General features: G+C 39.5%; 1 protein-coding gene across 1 annotated transcript; it reads right to left on the bottom strand.

The window, feature by feature from the left end:
- Window positions 1-719: 719 nt before the first annotated feature.
- Window positions 720-11,771, bottom strand: kptn (kaptin (actin binding protein)). Its single transcript, XM_034226549.1, has 13 exons — window positions 11,443-11,771; window positions 11,064-11,288; window positions 10,002-10,084; window positions 9,801-9,885; window positions 9,664-9,718; window positions 9,105-9,183; window positions 7,067-7,140; window positions 6,596-6,702; window positions 4,789-4,875; window positions 4,586-4,649; window positions 4,328-4,463; window positions 3,724-3,897; window positions 720-1,172 (listed from the first exon to the last, which is right to left on the bottom strand). The coding sequence occupies exons 2-13, from the start codon at window positions 11,263-11,265 to the stop codon at window positions 1,011-1,013; spliced, it is 1,308 nt and encodes a 435-aa protein (XP_034082440.1). The 5' UTR covers window positions 11,266-11,288; window positions 11,443-11,771; the 3' UTR covers window positions 720-1,010.
- Window positions 11,772-16,099: the final 4,328 nt, after the last annotated feature.

Raw genomic sequence — 16,099 nt, 5'->3', positions numbered from 1 at the left:
CATACTTCTGTTTCATTTTGGAAGCCAATATTGTGCTTTTTACATTTATCTGAGAGCTTTGAAGACTTTACTGACTAATGTTATTAAATCAACAATAAAAAAAACAGTAATTAAAATTAGCTTCACTTTTAACATGTGATGAACAAATGAATGCAACAATATTCATAATTCAGTAATAAAATATATATGATTCTGAAATGGGCCATAATGCAAAATGTGTACTTTTTCTTTTGATACTTATGAATTCTGATTGAATACCTTTTACTTAGGTAAGATTTTGAAAGCTGGATTTTTTTGTATTGCTACTTTTACTTCAATAAAATATATTAGTACTTCTACCACCACTGTTAGCATCAGAAGAGCAAGAAAATAATTAAAGTGCAGTGTCATATATATGTATTAAATAAATATGACAAATATTAAAAGCTAAAGTATACAGTATGAACAGTATTAATAGTTATATATTGAATACACTATAGAGGTATTAGAAATATAGATAGTTAGACACTATAGATGATAGTATAAATATGATTACATTATACACCAGTATAGATGAAGATTCATACTTTGTTTAAATGAGTACACGATAGAATATATAACCAATATGGACAGGTGTATACATCACCTGCCTGGGCCATGAGTTGGACACATGTGGATTACACAAAGGAAGAAACACAATAAGAACACAGGCAATAAATACCAAAGAAACAACAAAAGCAGTGAGTGTGTACCAACTGTGATTTATTATCTGCAAATGACTGTACACCGTTTACCTCACCTCACACCTTAATGTGGGCTCTTCAACCAGTTTGTTTTACCATCCCCTACAGCCAGCTTTTAACCACAAAACAGTGCCTTACTGTTCTGGGTGCTTAATGTGATGGCTGGTTCCTGTCCACACAACTAAAAGTAAGTGTTTAGGAATGCACAAAATCCTTCACGCTCCACCTGTAAATAACTCCATTCTGAGTCTTCAGGACTTACTCATGGAAACAAAGGCACTGTCTCTCCTAGCTTGATGTCTGAGATGCACACTCCTCCTCTCTGGCTGGAGCCTCGTCCCCCTCAGTGTCCGGCTCTTTGGCTGACTGCAGATCAGAGCCCGCTGTGAGTGCTGACACCCTCAGGGCAAGCCGCTTAAGGACCAGATCAGCCGTGCTGGGGAGAGTGTGCTGAAGACAGGGAACACAACAACAACAACAACAGATGACATGTACAGTATGTCCAGCAGATTTGAGGAATTGATTTGTACAGGAGAAATATCAGCACTGAGACAATGTCTTTTTGGGTCTGAGTTGAGCTGATGTGTGACGTGTGAGAGTGACAATGCTGAAAAGTTGCAAGAAGGGAGATATTTATTATTTAAAAGCAGATCGTAGGACCATTTTTTCTTGAGAAGCATTTTTAATGCAAAGAAGGTTAACACATACGAGGAATTTGCCTTGGTGCATACATAAATAAAGAAGAAGAAGAATATAAATTGTAAGAAACAATTATAAATAAATAATTTAAGAAAACCAATATAACAATAAAATATAGCAATATTTACATGAAATATTGAAAATATATAGTTATACCTATAACAATAAAATATAATAAAATAAAATATGTGCAGTATGACAAGTGGAAAGCCATGCAGATATTAGTGGTAGCTTTGTGTAGATATTGTTTGGGGTTTGTTGGTTGAATTGAGCTTGCGGTGTTTAATGCCGTGGGAACAACTAGATCATATGATCAGGTGAAGTGAAGAGAGACTCTGACATTCCAATGGCGTGCAGTAGATGCTGCTTGAAGGAGACGTTTCCTGCAGATGTGTTTCATAACATCCAACGCCTCGGAGGTGATAATTATGTTGCTCTGAGGGAGACTCGCAAAGTACGTGTAAAGAAACTGATATCATATTTAATCAGAGAGGACTCTATGCTAATCGTATCGCCTAAGAGTGAGGTTATCAAGTACCTCGCACCTCTAAAGCTGCTGTGAACACAGTGTCAGAGACGCTGCTTGATAGCTTCACTCGAGGTGCAGAAATTGATCTCACCAGTAACTCCGTTTATTGGTGTGATTGCAACAAATTGAGGTGTGATGTGCTTGTTTAAAAGGAATGATGTAGCATTCAATCTGTGAGCCACATCCAGGTGGAGGGCTGGGAAACAGCATGGATGGATCTGTTGCTTTGAAAGAAGACCATTATGATTCCTGTCTGTTACAGACTCCCTAAGGAAGATTTATGACCTTTTTTTTTTTTAATGTTGACAGTAACAAATGCACGGAGATTGAATGCATTATATTTTTGGATTTTAATACAATTTGCCTCCCAAGACTTGTTTAATTGATTGATTGACCAGTTCAAGTTTTGGCTAATAACTGAACGTACTAGAGTGGCTATGAAACACACTATTATGTTGTCAAAGTCAAAATGCATAGGTTTTCATCATACTGCTGTAAAATAGTTCACTTTTGACCTTACAGAAATAAGTTGAGTCTCTGATAGAGGTGGTTCAATCATCCAGGATATTACATGTGGGATGCCACAAGGTTCTTTTAATGGGCCTCTTTTATTTATTATGTGTACATTATATGCCAGTTACGGCAAGATGCAAGCTTTTGCGGAATGATTTTGCTTTACGTATCATATTTGACTTGTATTGGGGTACGATGTCAGGGAAATAAAATAAAACAAATTACACATTTGAAGGTAGTGGGTCATTGATCCAAGCTTTTAATACATTTGAGTAAAACAGAAAAACCTGTTTGGAAATAAGAATAAGCTGGCAAGGATAAATACTGTGAATGTTTCTTGTGGTGGACCTGAAATGGTGTCTCAAATGTTATAATATGGGAACACAGAATGTTATTAAGATGCGCCAGTAAACTCTTGATTATGCACATTCTGCTCAGTTGTTTGACAGCTAACCTTAGGAACAAACTGCAGTGGATGCAAAATAATTCAGTATTTATTAAATGCATCGGACTGCTGCCAGTACAGCTCAGATTAAACACAAGCTGCATCATATCCAAACTATTATTGATGGGTACAAGCATCAATATTTTCACATAACAATGATGCATACTTAGTATATAACTTTGAAAATAGGGACAGTGTGCATTCATGTGAAGTTCCTGTTCATAAACTGATGCCATGTCATGGAACATATGTCTGTTATACCTCAAGTATATGCATCAAAAACTGGATAATAAAGTCAGGTTAAGGCTTTATAATTTAACAGGGTAAACAATTTATAGTGACATTTGGAAAGATATTGTTATTTTAATTATTTTCGTTCTTTTGTTGAAGGATTTTGTTGGGTGTTTCTCAAAATTGTTTATAATTTTTATGTTGAATACCTTCCAATTTGTTGCGTTTCATTGTCCTGTTGGAAACAAGTGTTTTTACTTTCAAATCCATTGGATACTTTTGTGTCTTTTGTCCGATAATCCAATCAAAGGTCCTGTAAAATCAGTTCTTGAAATTCTGTTGAGTTTCTTCTGCTGGCCAGTAGAGGTCAGCAAAGGTTCAAGCCTTTTCTACATAAGGAATAATATACTTTCTAATAAAAGCATGCTTTTGTATTAAAAAGGTTATCAGATGATCCATTTATTATGCCAATATGCTTTGAAAAAGTATGATCCACAACAGAGAGGCAATTTCCTTGGCAGGAAGCTTCTATGGCGCTTTGATTAGTATTTTAGATTCCTTTAACACAGCTTTCTGTGACGTACCTGTAAAATATGCAGTCCCTTAAGTGTGAGGACAGCCAGCTCTCTCAAACCGTCGCCAGTCAGGTCTAAGTAGATGATGGACAGCAGAGGACTCTTGAAGCTCCGCCTCCACTGCAGCTGAAACTCATCCTCTCTTCCCGTCCCTGCCGGCTGGAATTTGTAACAAAGCAGTTCCTGCATGGAAGAAAGGGAGATAGCATCCTCATCATCGAGATCTCACCAGTCAATCATTCTCATTCGATTTTAGATGAGATTAGTTTTGGTTATCCACAGATAATGCCCTTCATCTACATCTGCACTTCACTTCTTCTATAGAGTCTATTTTAAGGGACCCTGAGTATAGTCTACCATATCATGTTCCATTATATCGAACTGCTGTTTATGTTATTCTACTTCTAGAACAAGTCTGTTGTTATTCTATATCTGTAAAATCACATAAAAAGACTTACAAGTACTGTCTGTACTGCAAAACTTACATTAGAGTCAAGTGTTTGTTTTTTTAAATCTTTTTCATTGGATTTTGTGAAAAAATGCAAACCCATATCACCAGCTTTATCCTTTGAAGTATTATTAATAAAGTGAATTAGTGAAGAGGCGCTCTGACCTGCCCATATGTTCCCAACAGCACCTCCTTCTGACCGTCAAAGTCCAGGTCGATGACCAGAGCACACAGCACTGCGTCCCACTGATCGCTCTCTGAGAGACACACGGAGCGGGACAGGCCTCGCTCCTGCACATCTCTGAGGACACACACACATACGGATAACACACTGCTCTGAACTCAGCATAGAGCCATGTTCTAAACAGCAGAAAACTTCTGATTTCTCCACTGATATATTTAAAAAGCTATCACTATTTTTACCTGTAGACAACTGCCATCTCTATAGTGCTGGTTACCAGAAGGTTGTAACTTTTTATTTCCACACCTGGAAAAGACAAAATCAAAAACGTGGATTTGACCAGACGTATCCACAGTGACTACCAGAGATAGTTCACACTACTTATCCAAAAAGAGCACACGGATGAAGAGACAGACAGAGGAAGTGAAACAGCACCCTGACTTACCTTCCTCTCCACTGGGGCAGCTCAGAGGGAACAGCAGCACAGAAGAGATGGGACTGTCAAACTGGAACCGCCAGCTCTGCAGAACCTCTGACAAAAAGATATACAAGGAACATAGGAATATCCTGCAGTATTATCATGATCACCACATACACACCATCTTGAAGTCACTAACTAGTCACTCGTTAAAAAATGTCCCAATTTGGGATCAATAAGGTATATCTTATCTTATCTATATTTAATACATAACCAATTTGTTAATTGTACAAATACTGTACCATCAGAGGGGAATTTAGGACCTGGTTCATACAAACAAATGTATCTCTGCTACTAACAATTACACACTATATGTCAAGTCTCTGTAAACCACAGTAAACCCACCAAGGGGATTTTACTTTGCTGAAACGACTCTGTATTTACTGTGCACTATTCTATTACTGTGCACTATTCTATTTACTGTGCACTATTCTATTACCGTGCACTATTCTATTTACTGTGCACTATTCTATTACCGTGCACTATTCTATTACCGTGCACTATTGTATTTACCGTGCACTATTCTATTACCGTGCACTATTGTATTTACTGTGCACTATTCTATTACCGTGCACTATTCTATTACCGTGCACTATTGTATTTACTGTGCACTATTCTATTACCGTGCACTATTCTATTACCGTGCACTATTGTATTTACTGTGCACTATTCTATTACCGTGCACTATTCTATTACCGTGCACTATTCTATTTACTGTGCACTATTCTATTACCGTGCACTATTCTATTTACTGTGCACTATTCTATTACCGTGCACTATTGTATTTACCGTGCACTATTCTATTACCGTGCACTATTGTATTTACTGTGCACTATTCTATTACCGTGCACTATTCTATTACCGTGCACTATTGTATTTACTGTGCACTATTCTATTACCGTGCACTATTCTATTTACTGTGCACTATTCTATTACCGTGCACTATTCTATTTACTGTGCACTATTCTATTACCGTGCACTATTCTATTTACTGTGCACTATTCTATTACCGTGCACTATTCTATTTACTGTGCACTATTCTATTACCGTGCACTATTCTATTTACTGTGCACTATTCTATTTACTGTGCACTATTCTATTACCGTGCACTATTGTATTTACTGTGCACTATTCTATTACCGTGCACTATTCTATTTACTGTGCACTATTCTATTACCGTGCACTATTCTATTACCGTGCACTATTGTATTTACCGTGCACTATTGTATTTACCGTGCACTATTGTATTTACTGTGCATGGTTCAAATTACTGTGCACTATTCTTTATATTCACTGTGCAGTATTTATCTTTGTTTGACAGTGGCTGAATGAGTGTGAAATATATTCTTACTTGCCGCTAATGTACATTTTTATAACATTTGTATGATATTGTATATTTTAAACATGTTGAACTCGTGTAGTAATGCTTGACACTGCTGCTGTAACAAAATCATTTCCCAATTTGGGATAAATAGAGTTTCTATCTTTCTATCCTATTTGAAGTGCTCTCAACCATTCAGCTAATAGAATGGAACCAGTAGCACCCTGAACATGTACACTAGTTTCTGCTAGCAATCCCACAATGCAAAGAATCACATTTTAAAGATAACAAATGTACACCCATGCCAAAGGAGCAGTTTTGCACCCCTAGCAGGAGGAAGGTAGGGATGTCACTGTGTTCCTCTATCGCACTTTGGAGGAAACGCTATGAGAAGGAGTCATGTGACTGCGTTGAACCAATCAGAATGGTTGTTGAGAGTTTGGTGGGACTCACCTGGTTCAGTCTGGCTGACCTGAGCCAGTCCCACACAGCCATTCTGACAGCCGAACGCAGAGAGTCTCCGGCCACCAGCGACACTCAGCATATCCAACCACAGCACACTGCATGGAGAGGGGGGGGGGGGGGGGGGGGGGGGTGGGCACACAATAAACACAGAGGGTTATGGATTTGACATTCATTGAAGTCAGAAAATGTGCTGACATATGGTCATTGCTCATTGATATGACAGCAGTGATACATCACTTAAAGCAAATATGCTACATTGATGCTACTGATATCTGGCTTTATTCTGTGTGCAGCGTCTCACTGGCTGAGTTATGAACAGAATAGTCTCTTAGTGAAGATTTGAGAATAAAGAAAATTGGATAGAGAAAAACTTGATGGTCTTAATCACCCAACTCCTCCACACACAGTGAAGCATCAGCAGCTTCAGAGCTGATGGAGCTAAGGGCAGCTCAGACTCACTTGCTGGGCAGATCTTCTAGTTCAGGGAAGAGTCTCTCCACCGGCTGCTCTTCAAACTGGTGAAGGGAGGAGTTCTGTTGGAAACAGGACAGTCAGGCTGAGTAATGCTGTCATGTTACATCATAAGTCAAAGTGAATGTCTCCTTCAGATATGCAAAACCATATTGTTATATGCATTTTGCTCAAAATAGCCTTCATCCCTTTTCATAAAGTCTTCTCTTTGACCGAACAACAAATCATGTTAAAACTCAAATGACCTTGACAAACAAACCTCGTCTGATTCACTTTATACACATTCTAGTCTTTACTAGAATACAATACTACTGTTCAGGGGCCTCATTTATAAAGGGATATACGCTCAAAAAATGGCGTACCCCAGTTTCTACGCAATGTTTGCGATTTATAAAATACTAACTTGACGGGAAAACGTGCGGTCCTCCACGCAAACTCTAAACCATGCGTACGCACTAAGCACAACAACGGGAGAGACGAGAAACTGCGACACCGTTGGCAGAAGGAAGAATGGAGAGAAATATGTGGAAATAATACCATAAATAAAATGTTACCTCTCATTTATCATATATGAAGAATTCATTTTCAAACATTGATTAAAGCCAATCTTAAAATGATGAAACAAACGCCTGTTTGAGACTCCTCAGTGCACACAAACACATAACTTATAAATACGGAAATGTTATTGATCACCCCTCCATGATGTTCTCTTGTTAAGAAATGTATTCTCATAAATGATGCGGTAAACAGAAGGACAGAATTACTTTAAACTGACGCCCTTTTGCATTTCTATAGGTTATAGATATGAGCATGGTTTTTTATACTATCATGTTTAATCGTGTTTTATACCGTTCGCCAATAGCCTACTTGATAAGTCGCTCGTAAAACACAGGAGGTATGGAAACTAAGAACACCATATGTGGTAAATTGTACAGCAAATATAACAACAAATTAGTTGTATTTCCTTTAACTGGTGGATTATGGATATATAGTTGCTGATCGACAGCTGGAACACAAACCACCAAATACAAACAAATAATTCAGATCCAGTCGTCATGACTCCACTCCGGAGGGATTCCCCGATCATTTCTTACAGTCTCTCATCAAGGGGGGGTCTCCTGTCCCCGGTACAAACACACTGCCTGAGGAAGGTTATGTGTATTTTGTCATGAACCTTTTTCGGACCACTTATTTATTTATTTTGGTGACGATCCGACCTCCATGCTGCTACTCTGGTTCAAACGGCATCCACCAAACAATATGATTTATCTCCACCTCCCCAAAATAACCAGAATCTGACACGGTGTGAGATGTTTTTTTTAGCTGTTCTGTCGTCATTTCCTGCGATCTTCTTCATAAAGTCAGTCAGAATTAATGAATGAATGGGCGTTTCTTTGACTATTTATAGGCAAATATGGGCGTTACGTGAAGCCCGCAAAAGCTGCACCGCATTTCGAGTTGATTGTGATTTCTAAAGGGAAACCGGCGTAGGATGTGCCGTACGCACTTTCCTCACCGGTACGCAGTCTTTTATGAATCGGAAAGTGTCGGTGCGTATTTATTTGCTTTGTCCTACGTAAGCAACCTTCCCACGCCAATCCTACGCAAGGCTTTATAAATGAGGCCCCTGGTCTTTTGGTTTATTCACTTATTTATGACAAAATGAAGAATGAATAATATTTTACAGATTTGATTGTTTCAATTTCTATTTCCCATCTTCACAGAAGAATAAATACAATTCATTTTTTTATAAATATTTAGACAAATAACTATAATCAAAAGGACACAACACAAATATTTTATAATAAATAAATAATTCTGATTCCTTTAGTTACATTTGTCAATTAAAAATGTATTTCTTTAATATAAATATTGAGATAAAAAACATTGACTAATAATACCTAAACGTGAACACTACTCACATAAACAAGTAGGTATTATAATTCTACAGATATTTAGTTTTACAGATAAAGAGGGGGAAAGGTTTAAATCTATATTTTTTTGTTTTGTAAGGCTCTGCTCTGACCTCCTTGTACAGGTGGATCCTCTGGTCATGGCCGCTCAGTAGAAACACCGTCTCTCTGCCTTCATCCTCACTCTGCACCCTGACACAGAAAAAAATAAAATAATCTGTAATTAAATTGTAAATTGTATTTGTAATTAACACCACATCATATTATTTAGCTGCCTGTTTATAACCACTACGTTTTGGTGTATTAAAGTATTCTGATGATTCTTATAGTGGGACATTAATAGAGCTGTAAAACGTTACCATAACTCCAGTTTAACAGCTTGCCATGCAATGTCTGTCCACTGGTTTGTAACAACGTCCCTCTGCCCTGCTTCGCGTGTCTTTGTAATGTGACTGCAGTGTTTTGACCATTCTGGGATAAAGGAACAGGGAACCGATGCTCCTCACTGACAGATTAGGGAGGGAGTCCCTTTCATTTCTTTTGATCTGTTATTCTCAACAAAACCTGATCTTGCTAGTTCGGCCTCTAGTGGTAGTTACCATGACAACTGAAGTGTGTATTGTATTGTTTAATGGTCCACAGTTTATCACAGCTGTGCAGCAGCAGACTCACTCTGTGTGGTAGAGATGGAAGGGCGTGAACTGCAGCTCCAGATTCAGGCAGCTCTCTGTTTAGAAACACACACTACCATCAGCAGGAGAAGTGTGTGTCACAGTAACAGCGCACAGGATGCTCCTCACTTCACTCACGTGCGATAGACTCCAGGTTGAACTCCGAGCCTGGCTCATAGTCACAGTAGATGTTCAGGAACGGAGTGGCTTTGTCTCCAGAGTCCTGCGGGAGTATAGCTGTTATTAACACTGTTTTTTTAAATAGTAGAAACAAATTAACAACCTTTATAGTAAAGTATACACATGCAGTGGCTCCTCAATTTAAATATATGCAAATACCTTTACGAATGTGATGCCCACCACCAGGCCTCTTTTGGGTGGAGACTTAGTGAAGGCATCGATTGACACGATCTCTGCATCGACTACAGAAAAAGGACAGGATCAGATCCTTGCAGCATCAACAGCTGTTGGACAACACAGCTGCAGCACAGCTTTCAGGACTATAGGACTAAAGCAGCATTAAATAAGATTTCTCAAGTTTAATGAAAGTAGGATACCTTAAATAAGTAAAGTATGCATACTTAAGTGAGTGTACACTGCATTTGTGCATATCTGTACCTGTGCATTGCCATATATTAATGTGATCTTACTGCATGTATTTGAAACAACACATAAACTATGTTCAATTGTGTCTAAGATTTTTTTTTAAACATCATTGTGTCATTCCAAGAGGGCAAATGAGTCTGTAGGCTATTACTTCACAAGTATATTTAATCAAGTAGTGTCAAGTATTGTACATTTTTGACATTTTGTACTTTATACTTCTACCCCACTACATTTCAGAAGCAAATATTGTACTTTTACTCCACTACATGTATTTTAACACTTGCAGTTACTAGTCACTTTGTGCATATAAAAACACATGATAATGCTGATATAGTATAAAGCAGTACTGTACTACTAAACGACATAGTATTTTTAATATCTAAATGTGTCCAACATTGACACATTACAATACTAAAATGCTCTCATATGTATAAAAAATAAGATCAAATATGAACCAAATTAATATTAAGCTGTGAAAAGATCTATTCTGATTTAACCTTACTTTTGATACTTACTAAATACATTAAGTATTTATAATTATTCTGTACTTTATATTATTCTCAAATGGGTCATTGTGCAGAATAAGTACTTTTACTTTAAGTACGATTTTGAAATCAGGACTTTTACTTGTAGTGGAGTATTTAGGGAACATGGTATTTGTTATTTTACTTAAGTAAAGTATCTGAGTACTTCTTCCAACAATGTTTTACAGCTGAGTCTGCCTCACTGCATTGTATTGCCTATGCACCATCTCCTCCATAGCTCTACAGCACGGTACCGTCCTCCGGGCAGTACCTGGGATGTAGGTGAACTGGACCTCCTTGGCCACAGGTCGGATTTTGTGCTGCAGCTCCTGGTACCTGAAGCACACCACCTTCCCTTTGAGAGTCGCCGCTAACAGCTCCTGCTGCCCGGCCTGACACAGCCCGTAGATGTTGCTCTGCGACGGGAAGCGGCTGAAGCTGTCCTCCACGAAGGGGTAGGCCTCCGAGAGCATCCCGCCACCCGAAACTCAACTCACTTATTCGGTCAGAAATGTCAAAAATGAAGACTGTCAGTGGTTGTTTTGTAACTGCTCTGTTCTCCAACTCCATTCAAGTTCAACTTAAATGAGCTCAAATGAGAAAACGAGTGTCAAAAAATATTTTATACTCGCGTCATTATGTTGACTTACATGTAGTGCTCGTGCTAAGTCAGTGCTAATGCATTTTAATTGACTTTGAAGACACACATTCACAGCTTCTGTGTTGGTATTTCTCAGGCTGACTCTAAATAGCTTAGCCTGCTAGCATAGCGTCATGAAGCAAAACATCCGGGTCAGGAGGAGGTGCGTTCAAGTCTATTGGATATGGCAATTAATTATCATAAAAACGATCCAGCGAAGAGAAACCAAATGCTTTGATTACAAAGTTGAAAGTAGGGTAATGCTTTACCAGGTCGGTTTAGTTTACTCTACTTTTTGCCATCATATTTTGTTGTTTATTGTCAGATGTCACAACTCACACTAGGTTTCTCAATACTCAAATTTCCCCTCCTCGACTCCTCAGCCTCAACCCAATACCCCTCCTCGACTCCTCCTTTCCCTCACTTGCTCACTCACTTTCCTTCCTTGCGTCTTAGCTCCGCCTCCGTGAGATGCGAGCGAGAGACACGAGGAGGTGACGCGAGGACAGAGGAGTCCTCATGTATTAATTGGGATGTCCTCGTTCACTCAAACGTCACTCTTAAACGACGTCTGTTAATAATGACATGTGCACAGCTGTATCCCCTCTCATCGGGCTTAACTGAATAACCCCTTAGGACCGGCCCATTTGTTGTTAAATATTTATTTAAATGAATGAATCTTTCTCTTGTTAGTCAAGGAATTCAATGTATGATTGTTGGTCCTGCTTTTGTGTTCCGTTTTGGTGTAAAATGTAGCCTACATTTAAATAAATATATAATTATAGTAATGTGAAAGCCTTTTAGAAATGAATTGCACATAATAATTCTCACGGAGCTGTGAGCACTTATACATTTATGTGACGCTTTTCCACTCATCTTCCAGTTGTCGGTTTTCCTCTGTTGAAATCGACCAGCTGTGAAGGTGGGGGCGGGGCTTTTATACGCGAGTAGTGAAAACACTTCCGCGTAGTCTGCTCGCATGTATACAGTACTCGAGTTGAGGGGGGATGAGGGGGGATGGCATCCCCCCTGAAATAAAAACGGTCAAAATCATCCCCCTTCTAAAACTGCCATTCCCCCTTTCCATCCCTTATGTAATTGTTGGCACTGGTATTACTGCTATTTCAACATTAATTTTGCGCATTTTGAGTAAAATACTGTGGGCGACTGAGCACGCACACACGCAATGACATTTTTACCAAGTCACTGATGCTATGCGAGTGCCCTAGAGGGCGCCAGAGCGACATGATGCGCCTGTTTGATCGATGCCAGAAGCTGCATAGCAGCACTAGCGCAGGTAACGGTCATCACAATGGCCAAGCGACCAGGAGGACAACGCGATCTGAGGGACTTTATATTTAAAAATACTAAAAATAAAATTGCAGGTAAGTCAAGAGTCAGTAATCTTAGTCATTGCTCATTACTTTACTCACCAAAGGTGGAATCTATGGACATAAGCAGCAATAACAACTTAGTTTGGAGTTTAGCTACGTTTTTCTCTCGTGTTAGCTAGCTGGTAAGACTCAAAACTGTTGATGAAATGATACCACCAGCCCCAGAAGAGCTGAAACCCCTCCTTCAAGCAGTGAACACTCTGGTCATCTCCACAGCTGAGTGTGAACGTGGGTTTAGTCAAATGAACATTTTAACCACAACTAGAAGCTCCCTAGAGGTAAAAAGCATGTCAGCCTTGCTTTTCATCAAGTGTGTTGGCCCTCCACTGAACAAGTTCAGACCAGAGGTATATGTCAAGACTTGGCTTCAAAGCCATTGCTTAGCTAACAATCCGAAAGCAAGAGCCAGAAAAATTGAGACCAAAAAGCATGATTATGAAAATCTTTGTAAACTTCTATGAGATGGGGGAGAGTGGAGTAGGCAGCCATTGACAACATTGGTCCTATTTTGTATTATCTGTATAATCCTTTAATATATTTTCATATTTTGTAAACAATTTCAATTTGCACTTAATTCCCTGTTAAAAAAAGTAACATTGGGAATGTTAACATAAAATATTTGTATTTGAACTGCAATAAAATGATGACGGATCAATTTTTTTCAAACATTTTTCCTCAAATTTTTCATGAAGTGTTTAATTTACATAATGATTTAATTAATTACGATACAAATGTAACCCTTTAGATACCAGTTTTGATCGTATACCAGTAACTGCTTTTTTGAAAAAATACACTATAATTCAATATTCTAAAAACTATTTTGACTTTATTATTAGTATAATGATCCATCTGAATAATAAATGAGGGACTGTTAACCTACAAGATTTGTACCATAGACTTCCATTATAACCACATTTTTGTATCCCCCCCCCCCCTTTAAATTAAAGTGAAAAAAAGATTTTGCACTAATTGTCCTCTGCATTTGACCCTAAATGTTAGTGGTGCCATGGCAGCCCAGGGACCGACTCTAATTCTGAGGTGCCTTGGTCAAGAGCAATGAAAGGAGTATCTGAACATCCATAACATGCATGTTGTTTTAGGAGTATAATAATTATCTTTATGCTGGTTGGTCTCCCATCCTCTGCGGGTTATCAGCACAAATGATGTCCCCATAAAATCCACCATCCCCCCTGATTTTTTTTTACAACTTGAGTACTGCATGTATATCCTCCCTTTCATCTCCTCCCGCACCCCTCCTCCCTAACCCCTCCTCGACTCCTCCGTGTGCATTTCAGCTATTGGGACGTCCTTCAACATGGCGTGTCTTGATCGATTTCCGGGTCAAGTCCCGGAGGAGGGGAAGAGAGGAGTCGAGGAGGGGTATTGGGATGAGGCTCCTGACTCCTCGTTCCTCCGGTAGTGACCCGGAAATGAATTTCAGCGCGCCATTTTGAAGGACATCTCATTTCTCTAAATGCACACCAAGGACCGAGGATCGAGCGTCGAGGAGGCTCTCTGGAGGAGCTATAACCGAGGATACATGGTTCCTCCACGGCTCCTCCGTGGATGCATTTCTACTACTGCTCATTTCTGATTTACAAACTTAAATGTATGGCTCACTCTGCCTCCTCGACTCCTCGGTCCTCCGGTAGTGACCCGGAAATGAATTTCATTGCGCCATTTTGAAGGACATCTAATTTCTCTAAATGCACACCGAGGACCAAGGATCGAGCTTCGAGGAGGCTCTCTGGAGGAGCTATAACCGAGGATACACTGATGGTTCCTCCACGGATGCATTTCCGGGAACGGTGGAGGCGTGACGCACGGCCGGACTTCTCTCAGCCAATGACAGCTCTGCATGCATCCCCTGAATATTATTTTAGAAACTGCTCTCATCGCGTCGCGATGTTTACAGTGAGAACAGCTGTAAGGTCCGTGCAGAAAGCAGAGCAGTGTGTATAATATATATCACTCAGTATAACAGGCCTACATTACTCTCTGTATTTGTATGCTTTAGTTTAGTAGATATCTACAAACAAAGAGTCGATATTTTTCTAAGACCATTTAGTGCTTCACATAATAAAATACACAATGGCTGTAGCCTGATTATATGCTTTAGGAGCTGTAGGTGTGTGTGGTACAGTGTGTAGGTGTGTGTGTGGTACAGTGTGGTACAGTGTGTGTGTGGTACAGTGTGTAGGTGTGTGTGTGTGGTACAGTGTGTAGTAGGGCTGTGCAATTAATCGTATTTTAATCGCGATTACGATTATGGCTTGCGACGATTAGGAAAACAGCATAATTGACAAATTACGATTATTTTGCTGGGTGCGCTTTCGCCCCTCCCTAAAAGCCCACTCGGCCACGTGGGAGTGACATGTGTTGTGAGTGTTCAGCGCAAGCGAAGATGTCAGAACAAGAGCAGCAACTAGTTAAAAAGAAGGGTCGCGGGGAGATTCCCAGTCGATCGCGAGATGTGTCTAAAAATAGAACAACAATATTCTGTTTTATCGTTAATGTCCTGTAACATAATGTTCCCGTGCCAGAATAATGCACTTGAACGCATCAAAGCTTTGTGATTGGCCGGCCTCACCCCATGTGTCTGGGCGTGGCTGGTGAGCAGTGCACTAGTTCGCTGACGTTGTCCGTGTCAACAGCATGGATGGTCAACAGGAGTGACAGTCCGCACACACACAAGACCGCAATTATGGCAGAAGCAAAAAAGCCCAAAATATATCATTTTCACTCCAAGTGGGAGGATCATTATTTTTGTATCTATTCCAATTCAAAGTCCATCTGTCTCATCTGCAATGCGAGCGTGGCTTTATCGAAGAAGGGTAATTTAGGAGCCGCATTTCAAAACAGTGCACAAACGCTACGAGACGGAATTCCCTCCTAATTCTGCCCTACGCTCCAAAAGGGGAGGGGCCTGAGAGCACAGCTAAATGCACAGCAGTCCATTTTCACCAGGCCCAACAACAAGAGCAAGGCTGCTACCAGAGCATCTTATCGTGTCAGTCACGTTCTTGCGAAACACATGAAGTCTTTCGAAGACGGCGAAGTTGTGAAAGAAGCTTTCCTGGAGGCTGCGACGCGCTTTTGTGGGACAGTAAAAATAACAGCAGCATTTCAACAAGTTTTTGATATAATAAAAACTCAATTTAGATACCGTTATTAATCTGCTGTAAGTTTTAGTTTGTTTGAATTTATTCATGATAATTATTGTACAAAATGGTATAAGAATGCAAACATTAAGATCTGTTCTGTTTAAATTGA

The sequence above is a fragment of the Gymnodraco acuticeps genome, unplaced genomic scaffold (assembly GCF_902827175.1).
Source record: "Gymnodraco acuticeps unplaced genomic scaffold, fGymAcu1.1, whole genome shotgun sequence".
NCBI classification, from domain to species: domain Eukaryota; kingdom Metazoa; phylum Chordata; class Actinopteri; order Perciformes; family Bathydraconidae; genus Gymnodraco; species Gymnodraco acuticeps.
Note: the sequence above shows the minus strand (reverse complement) of the source record. Positions and strands in the feature narration are given on the sequence as shown.

Coding starts and splice junctions, on each gene's coding strand:
- kptn (XM_034226549.1), bottom strand. CDS start 11,265: ATGCTCTCGGAGGCCTACCCCTTCGTGGAGGACAGCTTCAGCCGCTTC. Junction 10,085..11,063: donor CCAGTTCACCTACATCCCAG/GTACTGCCCGGA, acceptor CTTTTTCTGTAG/TCGATGCAGAGATCGTGTCA. Junction 9,184..9,663: donor TTCCATCTCTACCACACAGA/GTGAGTCTGCTG, acceptor TTTCTGTGTCAG/GGTGCAGAGTGAGGATGAAG.